This window comes from Varroa destructor, unplaced genomic scaffold (genome assembly GCF_002443255.2).
Source record: "Varroa destructor unplaced genomic scaffold, Vdes_3.0 BEIS01000001.1, whole genome shotgun sequence".
NCBI classification, from domain to species: Eukaryota; Metazoa; Arthropoda; class Arachnida; order Mesostigmata; family Varroidae; genus Varroa; species Varroa destructor.
The window spans coordinates 42,655,909-42,676,452 of NW_019211454.1; the positions used below are offsets into that span (position 1 = coordinate 42,655,909).

Consider the following 20,544-nt stretch of genomic DNA (forward strand, 5'->3'; position numbering starts at 1 on the left):
ATACTACATTATATTGTTAAATCATCTCTGCTGTTACTTAACTTCAATTATTCGTGTTCTCTTCTCTGAGTACTGTTTTTTTTCTGCTTTTTGGTTCGACTTTTGACGCACAGGTGATGGAGGCTTCGGAAGTGGTGCAACAACGCGTCAAAGAGGCCAGTCTTGTTGATTCATTGAGCAATCAAGTCTCTCGAGTGGCTGACGTTACTAGGCGATCGGTACACGATATCACGTCAGCTCTCGCACAAAAGGCTGGCTTCGAACAGATTGCTGGCAATGATGATCCCCGTGGCTTCAGAGACGATTCGGCGATTGGCGACAGTCATGCTCTCTGGGACAGGGAGGCTATTATGCCAAAAAGTAAGAGTGCAACAGCAGGTTGGGGAAGCTCGTCATACCAGAACGACTCGACGTCTAACAGCAATGACAGCAGCGCGCAGCCAAAAGGTCGCCGAAAGCCTGTGGAGAAGGTCCAAGAGGAGGACGGAGACTGGGGTGACTGGGGTAACAATGACTGGGGAGGAAGTGACAAAAACTAGAGTAGCGAAAAAATAAAAATACAGCAGCAAAAGTAAAAGAAGGATGTCCAGTGGACTATCGATGTGTACTGCAGAGAAGAGGATGACGAAGTAGTAGTAATGCAAGCTTTTTGTTTAGACACAAAGCGACTAAATTGTCTACCGAGATTAAGCTGTTTTAATGGACCTCCATGATTGTTGGGCTAATGGGAATGATATTCCCATGAGAACAAATGAGAAAGAGAGTCAAATGTTGAACTTCCTAACAAAGGCATGGTCAGCCGCATGCCTCTCCATGCGTTTCTTAGTTCGATTGGACTGTAATGAAAAACGGAAAGAAGAGATGCCATCGGAGATAGCCACGCACCTTTATGGTAAGCTAGCGTATATTTTGACATACGAAAAGTAGAGCAAGATGATGGATGAGGGAAGAAAATCAACATAAAGTAAAAGCGTAGAAAGTCACTGAAGACGGCGGCTTTAAATGTGACCATAGTTTATATATAACAATTTGGTGGCGGCCACTTGAGAGTTGATAGTTGACGATGACGAATCTGGAAGCAGCAATGTCCAAAAAGTGTTATGTATGAATAGATAAGGTGGAATAACAAATACAATTAGGAAATCAAGGCAACTGAGCGGCACCGATAGACCTATATTATGGATTTCGATTATAGAAATGTGACCACGTCCTATCCGTGTGTCAGAGATATGTAACCTATTTTCGTAGATAAAATAAACCTAGCTAAGAAGCACTGAAGCCTCACCAACTGTACCATGAATAAATCTCGCTCCAGTTACCGTAAGAATAATTAGCACATTTAAATGAACTTCTCGAGTCCAATCTCTATGATAGTTAACAACAAATATAGTTCTTAGGTTCCTATTAAGATGTAATTCTTTGCCCGTGGCCCGAACGAGATTTTATTTTCATCATATAATATTGTCCATAAGACAAATGATATATATACATATATATATATATATAAATTTTTTCCAATGTTTTTTTATAATAAACAGCAAGATAGAACGGACAATGAACTCTAGATATCGGATACTAGTTCGACCTCGAGTTGTACTGACAATAGGGGTAAAGGCAGTGATGATTATCACCTTTATGCGAGTTGGTATAACTGATGAATAAAACTACGCAATTATTTTTCTACCTTGTTAGAGTCATAGAAATTATTTCTTTTGAATAAGTGATAGTTGTTATTGGTTTTTCGAATCCATCTGTAGTGGTTTCGGTGCAGGTGTCCGATCAACAGTGCAATGCAGACGAATCATTTTGCACCTATGCTGAGGGACTCCTTGAGGAAATCTTTTTTGTTGTTGATTTTGTTCAGTTCCGTCACCGCCATTGATGTTACAGTGGTATATAGATGTTACAACATGTAACGGAGGACAAGGAATTCTTAACACCTAAGCTCTACCCAACATAATTTCGTGATGACAGTTAAGATAATTATAGCGTCCATGACATGACTATGACGAAACGACTGAATCAGTAATGAAAAAAAGAATAAAAATTACGAAATTTCCGATAAGAAATCTGCTATGTTCAATTTCATTCAGTATGTTGTTAGGTACAAAGAATCACACTTCTGTATGTTGCTTTTATTCATTCATCTTGATTTATTTACAAACGAAGTTGTAGTACAAACCCATTTTACTCTTTGAACCCGTTTGTGTGTTTATATAATCAAAATGAGTGTGTTAACGTTAAATTTTCTATCGCTACATATTTACTGTATGTGTCAAGCACATCAATGTTGCCATTCAATCAATAATCATGTTTTGGCCGCCTTTCGAAGTAGTAATCAAGATTATTTATAATACAACTACATTCAGTTACATTCAGCATGACGTTCGATAATTAATTCCATTATTTAATGCGTATTCATTCAACGATGGTGGATCGCCCTATGTTGTACTCATTCTCGACTTTCGTTGTATGCTTTCATACGTACCACTTCACTCCCACTTTATATCATAAACATAACATTTTAACACCTCGCCGCACTACGAGCGATTACTCGGTCTCTCTTGCACTAAAAACACGTTATTGGTGATACACAGCCCTGACCAGTTATGTCTTTACACATTCAGAATTTTTTTCTTCTACTCATTCTGGGTATACTTCATGTCTATGTTAATTGTAATTGCTTTTGTTTCGGTTATTTTTTTGCAGAAAAAATAACACAGTCACCAGAGGCCATGCACGTAACGCCATGCTCCATTTGAGCATTATAATTTTATGATATCTCAGACTGATAACGTGGATTGAAATATACTAAAATACCAAGATAACCAATTATTCAGCTGCTTTCAGCACCACTTTCAAACGGCTCTCAAATATGCCATTGTCGAGCTCGCCTAAGCAGGTCGACATGTGAAATAAGCGATAGGGACCGCGCAAATTTGGTTAGTTTTAAAAGAAACAACTTGTTTCTCTTATTTGTTCCCAGTAGAAAGAAAGGCGACGATTCCAGCCGATCCAGCAACCGAAATGATGTAGTTAAAACCTGGAGGATATGTGCGGAACAGATAGAATCCGAAGAACACAACAAGACTGAGGAAGAGAGCGTTGTTGTAGAAAATTGAAAAGTTTGTCGCTTCGTACTGAGCCACTTCGTTTTTTTTGCACAGAACTCGTTCGTCACGTTCGTCCCGAGACACCTATAAAACAGCAAAATGGAAAAATAAGAACAGAAAAGTGAAACAACGTTTGCTTAAAATATAAAGGCTGCTTACAGATAGGGGCTCACATAAAATGGCGCTTTTTCATTTATTTAAATGTGGCTTCATTACCGCATTATACAAAACTAATTACATTGGATATTGCTTTTTGTCCCTTGTGATTAATGCGATTAATGTGATTAATTGATAATTAAAGGTTATAAAGGAACAGATATAAAGGAATCGAGCTCTCCCTCACCTTTCTATCGCCAATCTCCTGCGCCACCTCACGATTGATGGCCTGTTCCCTCTTCTGAGCAAGTTTGTGCTTCAGAACCAACTGTACTTTTCCATAAGCCAAAGCCATCAAATACGTGGCTAAAGCTGTGACAGCGCAATATAAAATCATATTTGGTAGAATTTCCAACTGCTGGATACGCCAGAACAACCCTGAAATTTTATAAAACAGCAATAAGCAAATTTCTAACTAAAAACCCTACTGATGTTCTACACCAAAAAGCTACGTTTATTTCTAGCATCTAATTTAGCACTGATACCAATCAACACTGAAAAAATCAGGATTACTGAACCAGCATCGTGTGTCTAGTATATAAACATATAGAAATAAAATTATGGACAAGTTGAGATTAAAACAGTGTTTTTCATGTTATTTCAATAGTTTGCTTTATGGACTAAAGTAGATCCTTCACATTAATCTATTTTCAATTTGAAGATCGTATACCAACTATGCATAACATCAACTAATTTTATCTAACGACTGAGCTGTAACCTGTTTCGCAAAGTACGATAAGGCCTGTTATTAGATGTTAGATACTATAGAAAAACCGTATCAAGGAAAACCGAGAAGTAAAACTATATTCCACAAATATATTATTTAGACAACCAAGAAACGGGTCGTAAGTGAAGTCTTAGCGTATGAATTCTAATTACTTTTTTTTTTTTTTCTAATTACTATATGCCGCACGAATGGAAAAATCAACCTTATAACTAAACGGACATTATCCTCTTACGGATATATGGACCTCTTACTGGACAAAGTGCCGCTGTGAACACTGTATCAATACACTCTAAGTAACTCAAAATAGTTATTTTCCCAGGTTGCTTCAACTGACTAGATTTTCGCAAGACTAGATTTTTTGAATCGGTCATTGAAGTCATTTTCAAATGAGTAGATTTTGTGAATCGGAAATGAACGATGTACAGGTATTAACTTACATATAGGCAGAGCTGAGACAATGATCGCATTGCCATAGAAAAGAGCCGAATTTTTACTTGTTACATTATTCGAAAATTGTTGAAGAAGCTCATCCTCTCGCGTGAGTTTCTTGCTCTTGGTGGCCGAACCCGATGACATTTTCCGTCCGTGTTAGACTGTCTCTTCTTCTGCCAAAAAATGTCAGGTCTTTTGGTAGACCTTACACCGTATGATGTGAAACGGACACTGTTATGTCAACGGCTTAGCTTAAGCCGAACCGAACTTTTGCTCCGCTAATAGTCTGTGGCTGTCGTCACGCCGGCTGTTCGCCTACGGTTGCCAGCGGAGAACGCAGGTGACGTGGTCTGCCAACGTAACCGACGAGAAACTATCGCGTTGAAATTTACCCCTGTCAGCGGAGAGAGGAGGAAAGCTTAGACCACATTCTTTGACTCGATTATGAATAATTGGTTCTTGATAACAATGCCGTGACTACAGCATACATTTAGAGCACAAAATAATAACAATGAAATTAGAACGATTGCAGCAGAAGTTAAAACTCTATACTTTTTGATAGATTCTAGCTTGTAAACATTGCTTGACCGGTGCAACACGCGATCTATCTCAGCAGGCAGCTAAACTCCGTTGTTGAGTACCGGAGAGCAGACACCAAAAACAGAGATGGGGGAGGGGGTTAGCAGCAGTAGATCCACCGTGTTTTGTTGGTGTTTGAGTAAATGTGTTGAGGATTGTGCATCAAGTAAGCGATTTTAGAGAAATAGTGTTCGCAACATAGTGCACCATTTTTCTAGTGTCTGTAGCAATAACGAACAGATAGTAGCGGTAGCAATCATGGCTACTTCAGATGAAAAACCCGTAAAGATGACGCAGGAGAAAATAATGGAAGGTTTCCAAGCGCTTCGCAATGAACAACGGCATTTGACGTTGAAACTGTTCGAATTCGAGCAAGATTTGAATGACCATAAGTAAGTAGCAAGGCAGAAGGGTAAAGTAGTAGTAAAAAGCATGAACATCAAGAAATACCAATAAAATTGTTATAATTGTGAGTTGTTTATCGCTCCTTTAAAGGGTGATTTGAAATAAGGGAGTAACAAGAGACGCAGCGAAATAGCACGCGCCATGTGCCAACTTTGATGCGTACGAGCAGCTCGTCTCTTTTCGATTGATAGATGCAATAAAAATATCTAGAAAGACTAGAAAACGAAATTTTATTGAATGCAGGGTGGAAAACATACTTTTGGTTATATATAAGTAAATTAAAAAATAATCCGTATTGAATGGATTAGGCGTCATATGAGCTTATAAGTTACCAATAATTCTTATGAAAACGAGAGCCTCTTCGCAATGTTATAAAGGACATTACATTTTTATATTTTCCTTACGAATCACGCGGAATATATCATATGCATATATTTTAAGTAAAAAACTTGAAAATGTATATCAAATTGTGTGTAGTATATAAGCCCAACAAGCAGCCATATCCAGCCCTCTAGTGAATACAACAAAGGTAAATTGATCTTAATGTCTATTTTTCTATGAGTGTGTCGATCGAGCGCTATTAATTAAAAATTGATTTAAAAACTATAAAGTATAAGCACCACTTTTAGGAACTACTCACACAAAGATTTCTCGTGAATTTTTTTTTACTTCGATAGGGTAGTACTCGGTAAGGCGTAAGGTTACGTTGGTGTTCCAAAATACTTTAGTTAGCATTTCTTCCTAAATGTTTCTCAATAGGATCAGCCGAATAATGCTTTTCGGTCTCGAAAACAGTGCGGTACCACATACCAAAAACAGCATGACTTATGGCGGGTAGCTATTTTAAAGCTAAGCAAATTTAAGTAGTGTGCATATACTTCCTTTATTAAAGGAATTAACCGGCGGTGAGTAAGGGTAGGAACGCAACCGAATCTGGAACTTACATATCTAATTAATATAATCTCATCTCTGCCCTATTATCGTTTTATTGCCGCGGAGTGTCCTATGTAAAGTAACTCGATTGGTCTGGTTGCTTGACATATTGGACAGTTCCATTTTAGGATGCGCTGTGCCATATATTTTTTTCTATACTTAATCGCGGTTATCATATTACAGACGAAGCGGACACCAGAACAAATCTACGGATCGTCTTTTAGTGTCCACTACTGAACTTATAAGACGCCATTCAAATTCAAGCTAGCAAGCTTCGACTAAAAATACCCGTTGAGTGGAATCAAATCCCTCTTTCAGATCGTAATGAGCAGTATATACGTATAAAAGAAATAATAATGTAGACTATATCTTAACTTATGTTTGTTTCTTTAAATATCATCGGTTACAGTATGGTGATAGCAACATTGGAAAAGGTGAATCCCGGACGACGATGCTTCCGAATGGTGGGTGATACACTTGTAGAAAGAAACGTTAAGGAGATTTTACCTGCTGTGCGCCAGAACCGCGATCAGGTAGGATATATATACAATATACAACGGTAACTTAATCTTAATCCTAAAAGCTATGTAAGTCTATTTTTCTATGAGTAGGTCGATCAAGCGCTATTAATTTGATTTATAAAACAAGTACAAATACTACTAATACATAATCTTTGTCCGATTTTTTTATATTCTTCTAGTTAAGTAATCTAGTCGAGGAATATAACAAACGGATTGTCGATAAAGGCAAGGAGATCAACTCATATCGGGAGCAATATGGTATCGAAATCCGACAGGAAGGTCCGGGTGGGGCAAGCGTTGGAGCACGCCCCGAGAGATCTGACTCTTCTAGCCTGCCGAGCAAAGGATCTAGCAACTCAGTGCTAGTAGAGGGAAAATAAGTAGATTTGACAAAAAAAACATTGCTCCAGCTTATTACATATTACTATCAATGCTGTCACCCGCATGGACCGGCAACAATATTTAAGCCTACTGTAATGTAAATAAACACTACTATCTACAACTAATTCCTTTATTTATGATGTATTCACTGTTACCATTGTATATTTATGTTAAATGATTAGGTGAGCTCAATTGTTTACCATTCCTGATTTTTTTATATTTTTTATATATATTATATATAGTGTATATTATATTCGCAGAGTACTTTATTAATTATTCTAAAAATGCTACTAGTGCTAGTAACCTTTGAAGTTTTTTTGCTGAATTTTTCCAATCTATAATATTAAATATACATATAAAATATATATAAAATCCAATAAAATTTGTAGTCTCACGGGAGATTGCGCTCAGAATAAAAACATTTAAGCTACTAACACAGTACTGGTTTTTAACTTCAATTTAATAATATTAAATTATTTTACATATAATCTTGAATGCTGTGACTAGCTGTGCAAAAAAGACAATTTGTTTTTAGCGCCACCATTTTATATTATTTGATGCATTATTTGATTATGTCAAATCGGTTGCTTACGCTTACATTGTAAATAGCAATAAAAAAAAATGATGATAAAAATAAAAATCTAGGTTCAATATAATTGTCTCACTGAGAATGGACATTTCACATAAACACGTTGGTACTTGATTACCACGCCACTTCTTACGTTATCAATATAATTTAAAACTTCAATTCTTTATTGGGCGTTCACGTAGTACCATTTGTCAATGGTGGATTCTCGGCAAGGATTAGCGGAGAACTCTGACGTTGATCCAACGATCGAGTTAGCCTCTTCTGGGGTAACTCTGTATTTGCCCTGTGTGGTCACAGATGAGCAGTTAATCTTCCCCGTATCTGCAGCTGCCATTAAAGCGACCCAGTGCTCATGTGTCTCCGCGATGATTTTCTCCGCAAAATCGCGATCCTTCACTTGACCATCGAAAGCGAATTTGTTAGGTGGCTTGCCGTCTGGAATTTTGTAAATTCTGAACCACTCGACGGTAGCTTTGAGTAGACCAGGCATAAGCTTTTCGACATCAAGAATGTTGTTGAGCTCTGGTGCTTGGGGGTCTTTGATGTCGATGGCAATCAGCTTCCAATCCGTCTCACCCTCATCGATTAACGCGAGTACGCCAAGCACCTTAACCTGAAATGAAGTAAAGTGATTGCTAAGCAGTTTGTCGATGAGATCTGTTGACTCGGTCTACACAAAGTTCAAAATACGGCTACGTGGCATTTCCAGCTGCAACCACACATTCGCATCAGTGTCACCAAACTGTTTCCTATTGTTAAACGCATTATTTGTATATTAATCTGCCGTTAATTTTACCTGCACAATCTCTCCGCGTTTGGCAATTCGGTGCCCGATCTCGCAGATATCAATCGGATCGTTGTCGCCCTTGAATCCAGTATGAGCATCGGTACGGTTTGGGTCCTCCCATGTCTGAGGAATAGCTCCATAGTTCCAAATGTAACCGTGGTGCGGGAAAGGGTTCTTGACGAATCTCAGCTGTTCCTTTTTGACGTCTTGCTTGATGGGGTTTAACGGCTCTCCAGTGGCGATTTCCATCTTGGCATTGGTCCAACGAGGGACTTCAACGACCATGTTGTAGATTCGATTGGCTTGATCAGCCCACATGGGGATGTCGTGAAACGGGGAAATAGCCTGCCCGCTAGCATTTCGATAGTATATTCTAGAAGAGCAACATTGAAAAAGGCCGTCCATTTACAAGGAAACTCGAACCGCACTTTTCCTAATCTTCATAATCGCGTCATGCTTTCTTAGGTTTTCTTTTTTACAAGATTTCCAAATAAACACTTCCTGTAGTGATCGTGCAGAACAAACTAATATATTAGTTGATTATTTTTACGCACGCTGGACTGCCTGAAGTATTTTTAATTTGAATATGTTGCTAGAGAATGCTCTTTTACTCAATGCTTGCGTTCAAAACACTAACTTTACACTTATTCAAGCTTTTAGCTTTTTTTTTTGGGCAGCTCCTCCAAAATTCAAATTTCGTAAAAACGGTTCCGAATACAAACTCTGTACTAAACAAGTCGCTCTAAAGGCATCCTATTGTAAAAATAGCTCGGTTTTTAGGCATTTCTCTGCATTTTAAAACATTTTTAATGTTTTTGCTTACACGTAGAATTCTTACAAACAATTGAAGTTATCTAGTACAGCTCCTATTATCGGATTAAGTGTGGTTAATTGGAAGTGGATCCCGAGTAACAGTGGGCACTATGAGGTTGGCCAGTTTTGTCGCGAAACATCGTATGACATTACTTCTTCACATCATCTAGTAAGGTCCCACTCTACTTCATTGGGTAAGTCCAAAGGTACCGCCCGATAACACTGGTTTATCAACAAAAACTTGATATTTCGTTACGGCCGAAATTTGACAAGTAATCTTTTGACATATAGACTAGCCAAAGGAGCAGCCTGAATCTACAAGGGTAAATTAAAAGTATGACTTTATCTAACGTTGCTGTTGTGTACCTTGTTTTTCCAAAATAAAATTGTTTCAATGGTTCACTACCGATACATTCTTTAAGAACCAAAATCATTGTCAGAATCATTTGGTACAAGCTGGCTGTACATCATTAGATCGCTTCACTGGCACAAAGCCAAGAACCGCGTTCGTATATGTTGTGTTCGAATGGGCTGAACTAACAAGACGGGGGTAGCGAAACGGCTAGCTCGGATTCATGTGCCTTTATGGCTCCAGTGAACGACGCAACAAGTTTAAAGTAAAAGTTATTAGATGCAAATAACATATTTGCGTATTCTGGAGATTATCTCACTAAGTATGTAGATGCAAACGAGTAATTGAAAATAATACAGATAAAAAAGGCGCTCAGTTTTTTTTGGATAGCCAAGTGTATGGTAGACTTGTAGGCTTCAGTAGCCCAGCCGAGATTCGATCTGTGTTCTTCTCAGAATGTCATCGCGGCGTCACTAACCATCCCGCGGACATATCAAATATCGAACATTGGTTGATAGATATTGCTAAAGCAACCAGTCTGTATGCCAGATTACATGTAAAATTAATACATGTAAAAAGCACCCGGAAAATATTGTTAAGAAATTATTTTTTTAAAAAGAAAGAAAAAATATTTTGCACGAATGGTTAAATCCTATTGTACTAGAGATAAGCGCCTATGTAATGAGCAGGCAATTTATACGCGTCGCCTAGCCTCGCCTCAAATTAAAAGTCGTTTTTTCTTTGGGGGTTAGAACACGAACCTAAACTACACACGTGACCAACTTTTGTTCATATGTTACTTAGCAGTACTTGATCATACACTAATCAACTCTGTTTAAAGACTACGTATGGCTACACCAGTTGAGTGGATTTTCTTTAAAGCAAGTGGGAGCAATAAAATATCAATGCGACCATTAGTAACTATAACAGGCAGTCTTCACAACTGATAACAACTGAACACAACTGATATGATATGATAAACGTTTTCTAAAAATTTCTACAGTACTACATTAAGGACATTTATTCAGCGGATTCAATACATGCTATAAAGCGACCATAACGCAAATAGGACAAATACTTCAACAGTCGCCTTTAACAAGTAGAGCAAGAACGAAACATTCGCGAATCTTCCTGATTAGAAATCCATTAACAAGGACACCTTGAGCTGACCGCATTGGGTATCTGTGGCAGACAGCGCACTCATAAAGACGATGCAATACGCTTTCAAACATAATATTATAGCAATCTATAAAACCAATATACACACTTGGCGCTTAGACACTATAAGCAATTTAAGTGTCTACTATCCAAATACCTAGCGGTACCATTTGTATATAACCCTGACATAGTGCTCCACAAACATGTAATTGGTATCTATAGTGACAGCTATCGACGGGCTAAACAGGGAAAAGCATTTTTCTATCGAGCCACATTTCACTCAACAACGATCAACGTCCCCTGTACGCTATTAAATACATACTAGCATAATTTACTCATAAGACAAAACCCATGAGTCAGTTTACGCACCGGTACGATGTGCTGTTCTCAGTTCCACGCTCGACAGTATGGAAATCGATCATATTCGTAGCGTTGGGTATATTATTAGCCGTACGTTTTACAATGGAGGCGGAAAATTTTGCCGAAATCGTTTGACAGAGAAGAAACGAGGTGCACCCGATAGGGTTCTTGATCGGAACGACACCGGTGACGCTTCGGTTTCCACCGCACGAAAGAAAGTAGCCACGAAGTGTTGCCGCTGTTCGCACGCTGCAATAGAGACCCGAGCGCCACATCGAATCGACGGGGTGATGACGTCTGCTAACACGCTAACAACACACACACGGGCACACCTGTATCGAAGAATCAGCTCAAAGTTGCCGCGCCAATCAGCGGGCCAATCGGAATTTTGCCGGTGCTCTATTCGTTTACCACTGCGTGGAAGAACGCGCGGCGCGTTTGGTAGAACGGCAGTCTGGCAGCACCCCTTTCCACTGAAAGCAGAAGACGAAGAAGGACGATGCTCCCGCGCCGCATGATAATAGCAACGAATGAGAAAGGTTTCCATCTGTGTTTGGAGTGCGCTTCCTAGACGGCGCCACATGCTAATGGATTGACGGAGAAAACGGGAACCGTGCGCACAGCATAAATTTCAACCATAAATTGCAAAGCATTAGTTGACAACTGGAGATAATAACATAGATATAGTAGCATATTGGTTTATTTAAGAAATACTATTTGCTCATAGCATACAGTGTTAAAGCGTGTTATTAGTATTTAGCAGTTTCAATTTGTATGTACACAGAGAGATACAATTCAATATGTGGTATGATACGGACGACCTTCTTGAATTTTTGGCCTTCTTGCCAAGCAGCGAAATATGCTTGATGATGACCCCATAAGTGAAAGGAGCCTTCGCTGGGGCCATTTCACATATTTTACAAACTCTAAATCCAGGTTTGACTTTGATACAGAGCTTGAATAACATCGTCAGACAAGGATTCTCCGATAAATATTGCTACGTATGTACTTTGTGAGGTTCACGTACCCTAACTAATCTACTTATGTTTATAATTGTTATTTCTATTGCCAATAGTAGAAATAATTTATCGAGATTAACGCTTAGAGATTTTGCATATCTAATTCGAACGTGACACATGAGATTAATTCTAAATTTCAAACAGTAAAAAGTTAGAGCCTAATGTCGTTCATTAAAACCGTTTGTTTAAATTTTCATTTGGACTCTCGCTCCATATTTGTCTATATATATATAAATATACAATGAATGATTTACTTTAAGTAAATACTTTTGAAAGTGAAGTAGCGAGAACTTCGTTATTCATTAGAAGACCAAATTCAGATGTAAGAGTATTCAAAAATTTTGAGGATCGGTTGCTCGTGGACCAAAATTAGAGATTTTCTAAACATTCTGTAGATGGAGCACGTGCCAAATGAAATCGTATGCAGCCATTATATAAGATGTAAATACTGTGATTTACTGCAGCTAACTGATAATTGCTAGATGAGTGTATGCGTGGCTTTGGACGTATAGTGTAGTTTGCTAGTATAAAAGGCAAAAATAACACCAAAAAAATATTTAATGAACTCGATTAATAAAGAAAAAACTGATGCTTACTTGGAGGCGTTTTGGGACTCAAATGTTAAAAGTATTTGTATGACTATTTAGACAAACGGATTCAATGAAAATCAGATCTGTTAAAACTTTTGTTGTGCTTTAATGAAAGCACAATGTATCATCTTCCTTCTATATATCTAATTTAAGCCTTATTTTCTCCTATAAAGGTATAATATTTTCGCACGACCGAGTAGCCGGAGCTTTGTAGTTTTTTTATAATCTTTTTTTTATTTATAGTCAGTTTCATGGGGCCGACTGTGGGACTCATTTACGTGTCTGCAGGCAGATGGAACCTTACTCGGTTTTACAAGACTGCACTAACAAGACTGAATAAGTACAAGACTGCTAGCATCTTTGTTACTGCTTGTGAGGCCTGGAACCGATATCTCGAAAGGAGAGAAGAGTTCTTCTTGCGCCTTGTAGTCCCTTACGAGAGGAAAAATCCAACTATATGCCACCAAGGCCCAAGATACGCATGGGGACTATGTGTCTAGGAGGTCGAACACACACACCTCTCTGTAGAAGTGCCTCGAAAACTCCAGAACCGGAAGCTATCAATTGCTCCAGAACGAGAATCAGTCAAAAGATAAAACACAAAAATAGCTGCTTATCTAAGGTCTTCGTGAATTGTGTGTCCGTCTACTGCTTTCTTTTAATTAGTGAAGGCAAATGTACCATATAATGATACTTGGAAAGTTCGAGATTGAATGATAAAAAAATAAGTTAACTAAGACAAAGTGTCGAAAGTGTGCTACAAGAGAGTACATCCGTTGAATTATATGAGATTAATCAAAACGCCTATTTGGAAAGATTCACGAAACGTGATAAATACACCTTTGTTGTACTACCCGTAAATTTATTACTATTAATTTAATGCCAAAAATTATAAATAACATGCAGACCATCACAGAGTATATTCTTGGCCACGCATTCAGTTGCTTAACATTATGCTAATTATGAAAATCGATATCAACACATTAAATAAATCAAAGGTGTCATTTTTGCATGATACACGCGCGTAAATGCATAGTTTCCTTGTTTCACATTCTTTATGCCATTGAAAATGGGTACCGTGCTATTGCGATAATTTGTTTTATGTCTATTGCTAACTGTTTCTTTGTTTTCATGGCTTTTCTTACTAAGATAATTGGAAATGGTAAAGCTTTAGACTTTTCTACTAGTTAAAAATTGCCTGTACTCAAGTAATGTGAATCTTTTAAACTTCATAGTTTTTTGCCAAACTGACCGCCAAATATGCTTTTACTGAGCTATATTTTGGGCTCTAGCTTGAAGCGGTTTCTGTAACTACAAAAAAATATGGTTTAGAATCGTTGTTTATTTCCTTTATAATGAATAAAGTAAATTAAGCTTACTACTTTGAACGCAGAATCAAGAGGTAGACAATAAAAAATATACTTTTATATAATATCTATGCATAATCACGTAAATGCTGATAATTCACAGGACCGCCAGGCAAAGGTATCTTTGACCAATAAAAATCGGAATGTAGGCACTGCCAGTCAAAGTAGATTCAACAGAGCTCTTATGCCAACGTAAACTTTCGTTGATGAACTTGTAGGGAAAAGCCTTATCGAAATATCAGTTCAGTGCAGGATCTGGATAACGCGGGGATGTTACGCGAGTTATACATGCAGATTTACATTCTTACTTCGACAATCCTTAGTATTAATCAAAGAGCGTGCACATCAGTGATCCTCAATTGATAATAGCATATAGAAAGACGGATCAACTACTTTGAAAATATATCTAAATTGCGCAAGACTAGGATGCTTTTGCTCAAAGAAGCAGATTTCATCAGACTTGAGCATTTTGTTTCGTTGCAAGCATTTGAACTTACAACAGAGTAAGGAACTGAATTCATCTAATAATTTCCTCAGCGACCAAAAAACTACCAAAATACAGTAAAGAATCTCAGTTCTATTTTACTATAATTCAATACAAGATGACAAATTCAAATCTATAGGGAATGCGACACATAGGAAAGTCTGCATTGTGTCACCAGCTTTTCGTTTAATATCATTAAGGTTAAAAGTTCCTGTGGTTCATCCCGTAGGCTCCCTATGTTTTCTATAGTTTACTCGGTACGTTTGAACCCAGAAAAGAAAAATTATTAAAGGAATCAAATAAAAGCTAAATGAAATCAGACCGCGTACAATTTTTTGTTCAATGTAATATCACCAATAATTCTGAAGTCAGGATGAGGCTTTTCCAAAAATTGATGAAGGCACCTCCTATGCATTGGGTAAACCACGTAAAGAGCTTAGCTCCACTCATATGTCAACAATTGGAACTTCACCAATTGGCTAAGTTTGCTGCCATATTTAACTAGCCTTCATGGTAATAAACAGCTCCCATCATTGTCTACAGTGAACATCGAGTGCTTGTCTGTCCCTCGTTGAATGTCTGGTAAAGTTGTCAGCCTACCCGTGATGCATATTCACGTGATTTAAAGCTATTCGCTGGGTGTATAGTCGTCCAGTTGATGTCTGCCAATGGATTATATAAAACGTTAAAGTTCATTTGGTTCTCTAACAGAACGAAACCATGTTTTCGAAATGGCTCGGAAAATAATTTGAAAATAGATATTAATATAGTAACTGTAATTAAATTTAATGCTCATTGTATAGCTATAGAGCAACTTGATTACGTTACAGTTTACGTGGATATTCGATGTGCTAGTCGACGATAACTAAATAGTTCTCAGACTGCAAGATTATAAAACAGTGGCTTCGACGGAAGCGCTAAACGTCTGACGCATGAAAATCTAGCCGATTCTAAATGGCTGCAATGTACAATTGTGCCAAGAGGATAGTTATCATTGGGTAGGACGAACGTGAAGTTGGTTCTATTCTATAGGCTCCATGCACACCCTCTAAGGAGACGACTTTCTCAAACGGTATAAAGCCATGTGATTATGGCCATATTTTTTGCCTGAGGTACCACACAATGAACTGCCTAGGCTAAGGTAGCGATATCAATTTCGTTGGCAGTTAGGTAAACAGAAAGCTTTTACCATTCTAGGTACGATGACTCTATCAGACTCAAACGTACGGATACCTACACCTCTACATCACGGCCGACTTACACGTGGTACAGATGTATAAAAAGATAATAACAGCAACCGGCTATTGGATATCTGTCATGAAAATATTTCTACTAATAAACGTATCACCATGAAATACAAAGAACTTGTGCCAACATTTTAATGACGTTTTAGTGAATGAAACGATAAATGTTTTCACAATAACAAGTGGATGTACTTATGTTTTTTTATTAAAACTGTCATCTTTAACCTGCTTCGTAGAGTTTCGCCGCATCGCCCACAATAAAAAAAAATTAGAAATGAGGACAAAACAGAAACCATGACAAGAGGCCATCATTAAGCACACCTCTGTTGAGACAAAGGAGCAGATATTTATACAAGGCAAAATAATTACATTTCGAATAAAGGTTTCTAAAGAGCTTGAGAACTCTATGATGGGCAATGGTAAACATGTTACGTTAAAATAATGTATATATATATATAGTGTTTATTTATTCAGAATAAAATTTCTTTTGTTGTGAAAAGCACAGCCAGCTTACATCCAGCTAGAAGTAATCGCTTGTAGGAACTTGGTGCTCGGTAGAAGCTAAAATGGCACCAGAAAATAACAATGCATTCACAAGCATATCTCAACACGATTTATATAACCTGTATATATATATATATATGTATATATATATATAATCTGTCAATGTGCTACGAAAGGCTTTAGGTATTATGAAAGTTTCTTAGTTAAGAATCTTAATGGGTTTGAACATCCTAATAACATTGAAGGACAATATTTTTTGACTTAGATTAAAAGATACCGAACGAACGCACATTTAAAAAAAATTCGCCGACCTTTTCCGAATAGAGAGGGTCATTTGTTGTGCATGAATGCCATTGAATATGTGCTAGTAGGCTAAGTGATTAGCTCACATTCGGAGATCTTCCCACGGTGCCAAAGAGACCGTCAGCGTCTTTGGCGAATCGCCCGGATGAAATCCATTGTACAGATGGTCCCAATAAAAAATTAGACTGAAAGCCGCACGAAGGCGTGAAAAAATTTTGTATGAGATTGCTGAAAGTAACGTCGTCATTGAGCATTTACCGCTCTGCCCAGAGGTTTGTTTTAAAAATCAAACAGGTTGAATGAGTAATAATAGTTCAATTATTCTAAGTCAGAACGATTCAACCAAAATTGTCCACCACGAATTACAGGCTTTATCCGTAGTCATCTTCAACTTCAAACTATTATTTTTAATGAGTATTTTTAACTACAGATAACTAGGTAGGGTTCGTTTTACCAGAAGTGAACAAACTTTCAGTAAGTCGACTTTTTATGTACCCATTGAATGAAGTTCACAATCTTATGCAGTTTTGACAGATGAAACACAGTTAGGCTACGCGTCACGTCGTGCGTCAAAAGCTGACGCAACTTTTCAAACGAGGTTAAAAGCATAGGGAAGAACTCAAACGCCGGTGTATTAGAGGTAAGTAAACGTCTTTTTAGTGTGACGAGCTTCCGTGCGAATTCGCGGATTCCCCACAATGACGGAAGCTCAGTATCGAATGGCTGGCGCTGGCAATTACCTGCGTTTATACAAAATATATCACTATATTAATGCAACACTTCTATTAATACTGTGACGGTCATTAGGACGGTAACGGTATAGAATTAACTTAAAAACAGACAACTATGTTGAGGCTAATAAGCTTGACTAGTAAACTGAAACTACCAAGGACAGTACTAAATACAAAACCCTTCGGGTTGGGCACATCTTATCTCACTATTAACGCCATGATCTGCCTGAATCATAATAGTAGCGCATTTTAATAAACATCGTATTTTATAGTATTAACTAAGTATAGAATTTTTGAGACATACTGCAAGGCTATGCAAGACTTGTTTAAGTTATCTAGCAAAACTAGATTGTTTCGTACAACATTTCCAAGTCTCTATACACATCTATAAAGTACAGCATTTGATCACACCCCTCAAACTGATACAGCTTACCCAAAGGTAATAGTTCTACGAAAAGTAGATGGAATAGTTAGTTTAATCAAATGTGTAATTTTGCGTCTTTTTACGATTTTGGAAATCATTTTCGTGAAGCATAAGTACTGGAAGCTACGTAGATGATCGACTCCGAATCAGCGAACACGTTCACACTCCTCCGTTTTATTCCGTCCGACATAACCAGCGTAGATTTAGATTCATACGTGAAAAGCGAACTCTCATGGCGATATCATCTCATGGTCTTCACCTTATTCAGGTTAACCGTTAACCACAATTCCGTTATGACGCATGTAGAGTTTAGCCAGAGCTCTCTATACTTGGAGTCTGCTGTAGCCGCAAATTACCAAATCATCTGCGTAGATCACAACTTCGGTGGGGTTCCTTTGCCCCTTTATTTCGTTGGGAAAGCCCTTAAATAAGGTTGCGAATAGCAGAAGGCTCAGACTATTATTTTGACTCAGGTTTATCGTTAGCGAAAAGGGTGTAGCTTCGACATTGCATCACCGGTGGATATATACATAGATATTGTACTCCTGTAGGATTGCAGCTAGCGGGACGAACACAATCCACGGTGCACCCTCGCACGCCAAGATATGCTGAGTCATGTCCTTAAATGCAAGATGTATACAAAGGGCTTATTGGGTTATTGAATCCATATTTTAATGTCGGATACCAGCATGCTACATGTTTTTATTGAACGCTCCCTCTGAAATCCAAAATAGGACCCATTTGGTTTTCCTGAGCTTCGTCGGAAGTTGACGACATTTCTTTGGTAATTTGTTTTTACCGTTTTCGACCATTTCATCTGTGTGAACGGGCTTTGAGAACCTCGTTGGAGCATCGAGGATTTGCTAGAAAAGACCGAGAAGGTCATATTTACATTGCACCCCACTACGGTACTACTCACAAAATTTTGGTGTCCTAATATGATAATAAGGGGCTTTCCGGCCTTTCTGGATGTCTACAGGAAGCACGTTATCATTACTTGATTGACTCCACTAAAACGCCAGGTTGAGGTATCTTGCTAGACTTCTTTTTCTCCAACAGACGGTATGATAATTAGATATCATAGGAACCGTTTGTAAGCGTTAAAATTAAAAGTAGCCAAATTAGCTGCATTAAGAGTATGATGTTGATTGCATCGAAAGTATAATCTGCTCTTTCAGCAATCCGTCCAGTTGGAAGTTATTCGATTAGGCAGACCCATCGAGACATATTTATGGGTTCAAATCAGAGACATTAAAGGCATCTAGAGAATTGTTTTTCTAATAGACACATTTCATTTTACCTGTAGAGATGAAAGGCCACATACATTTAAAATAGAAAACTAATATCTACTGGTAATCAGTTATTTCCTAAGAGCTATAACCTAATAACTTCCTTCGTATTCAATATTAAACACACTTCGACATGCATTGGCGACCCTTATTCACGCCAATCATCTTTCACGATATATACATTTGACGATACATCAGTGTGAACGCTAGTGCGGTATAGTTCTCAGCCGTTTAAATCAGAATGCAAAATAAATTGGTGCTGCCGGCTCATGACAAACCAAATCAACATTACGCTCTGTCGCAAAAACCACCTCACTAGGGAAAATCATTTGACCAAACGCTTCTATTCTTCACGCTGCTTTTTCTAGGACAAAACTATATCATTGACCGTGAATATATCAGTCCAATTTGCTCGCGCCAAGAGATCAACAAAGTCCACCAGTCAAGATAAGCAGTTAGGAGATAGGAAGTTAGATAGGAATCAATAATATATTGATTCCGTGTTCTATGTTTTGCTGTTAACAATACGATTCAAGATGATATAAATGTATATCATCTATATATGTGTATTATGCTGCGATTGTGCAACTCATCCTGAATGATAAGGACTTGTATTGCTTTTTACAAACAGAAAGGACTGTCTATATAAAACGATTTTGCATTACTGTAATGTGTGCTATTCAGCATTTTTTCCGAGCACAGCCGTTACTCATGATTATAGGGCCTATAAAAATCAAATCATCGAGGTGAACGTTTTAAACGAGATGTACGATGATCCAACATAACACTAGGCTCGAAGCTTCTTGTGTTACCTATCTATGAAAATTTTTGGCCATATGTAAACGTCTATACGCTGCATGACGGAAATTTTGTCATGACACTATCGAAATAGTCAAAAAAAGGGAGATCAGGAGTATTCAAGCTTACGTTGTTACTCTAATGTGTTCGAGTTCACTTTTCTAACCTCAGAAGTATTGTCTTACATGATGTTTGGAGCACCAGCGAAGCTTATGCACGCTCTTTAATTGAACGACGCTCGATGACACAATGCGTCGTATTCAAACTTCCGATACTCCTGAAGTTACTAAGTTCGAAACTACTTACTTCGAAGAACGATAATTTAACGAATCAAAATGTGCTTTCCTACACACCAACGTTTTTTTATATTTTTCAGTAGCTAGAAGGGTACTAATTTCTTATTCCTAATTAAACAGATTCTAGAGAAAAGCTGTTCACATTAGTTGATTTCAAACATAGCTACTAAGTACTTGTGGCTAAGAATT

At 37.8% G+C, this 20,544-nt stretch overlaps 4 protein-coding genes and 1 long non-coding RNA gene across 9 annotated transcripts in view; 3 read left to right on the forward strand and 2 right to left on the reverse strand.

Annotated features, from left to right (window-relative positions):
• Positions 1-2,069, forward strand: part of ArfGAP1 (ADP-ribosylation factor GTPase-activating protein 1) — a 7,008-nt gene extending 4,939 nt beyond the window's left edge. For 4 of the 5 annotated variants that reach the window (XM_086992075.1, XM_086992122.1, XM_022802893.2 and 1 more), the window contains one exon: positions 114-1,691. In XM_086992075.1, the coding sequence (XP_086848201.1) occupies positions 114-539 (426 nt within the window). In that variant the 3' untranslated portion in view covers positions 540-1,691. Of the gene's footprint in view, positions 1-113; positions 1,692-1,757 lie in introns of those variants that run through there. The other variant, XR_002672858.2, reaches the window with a different exon arrangement.
• A 58-nt stretch (positions 2,070-2,127) lies between these two features.
• On the reverse strand, positions 2,128-4,789 carry LOC111249279 (translocon-associated protein subunit gamma). Its single transcript, XM_022802916.2, has 3 exons — positions 4,434-4,789; positions 3,457-3,647; positions 2,128-3,197 (listed from the first exon to the last, which is right to left on the reverse strand). Exons 1-3 carry the CDS (start codon positions 4,570-4,572, stop codon positions 2,973-2,975), a joined length of 555 nt encoding a protein of 184 aa, XP_022658651.1. The 5' UTR covers positions 4,573-4,789; the 3' UTR covers positions 2,128-2,972.
• Positions 4,790-5,087: 298 nt separating this feature from the next.
• On the forward strand, positions 5,088-7,380 carry Pfdn2 (prefoldin 2). Its single transcript, XM_022802929.2, has 3 exons — positions 5,088-5,399; positions 6,755-6,878; positions 7,046-7,380. Exons 1-3 carry the CDS (start codon positions 5,266-5,268, stop codon positions 7,244-7,246), a joined length of 459 nt encoding a protein of 152 aa, XP_022658664.1. The 5' UTR covers positions 5,088-5,265; the 3' UTR covers positions 7,247-7,380.
• Positions 7,381-7,771: 391 nt separating this feature from the next.
• Positions 7,772-11,719, reverse strand: Nurf-38 (Inorganic pyrophosphatase Nurf-38). The gene is made up of 3 exons (XM_022817791.2): positions 11,316-11,719; positions 8,633-8,996; positions 7,772-8,449 (listed from the first exon to the last, which is right to left on the reverse strand). The coding sequence occupies exons 1-3, from the start codon at positions 11,579-11,581 to the stop codon at positions 8,000-8,002; spliced, it is 1,080 nt and encodes a 359-aa protein (XP_022673526.1). The 5' UTR covers positions 11,582-11,719; the 3' UTR covers positions 7,772-7,999.
• A 100-nt stretch (positions 11,720-11,819) lies between these two features.
• On the forward strand, positions 11,820-13,944 carry LOC147758664 (uncharacterized). The gene is made up of 2 exons (XR_015329972.1): positions 11,820-12,307; positions 13,159-13,944. It is a non-coding gene; the product is annotated as an uncharacterized LOC147758664 (long non-coding RNA).
• The last annotated feature ends 6,600 nt before the right edge of the window (positions 13,945-20,544 follow it).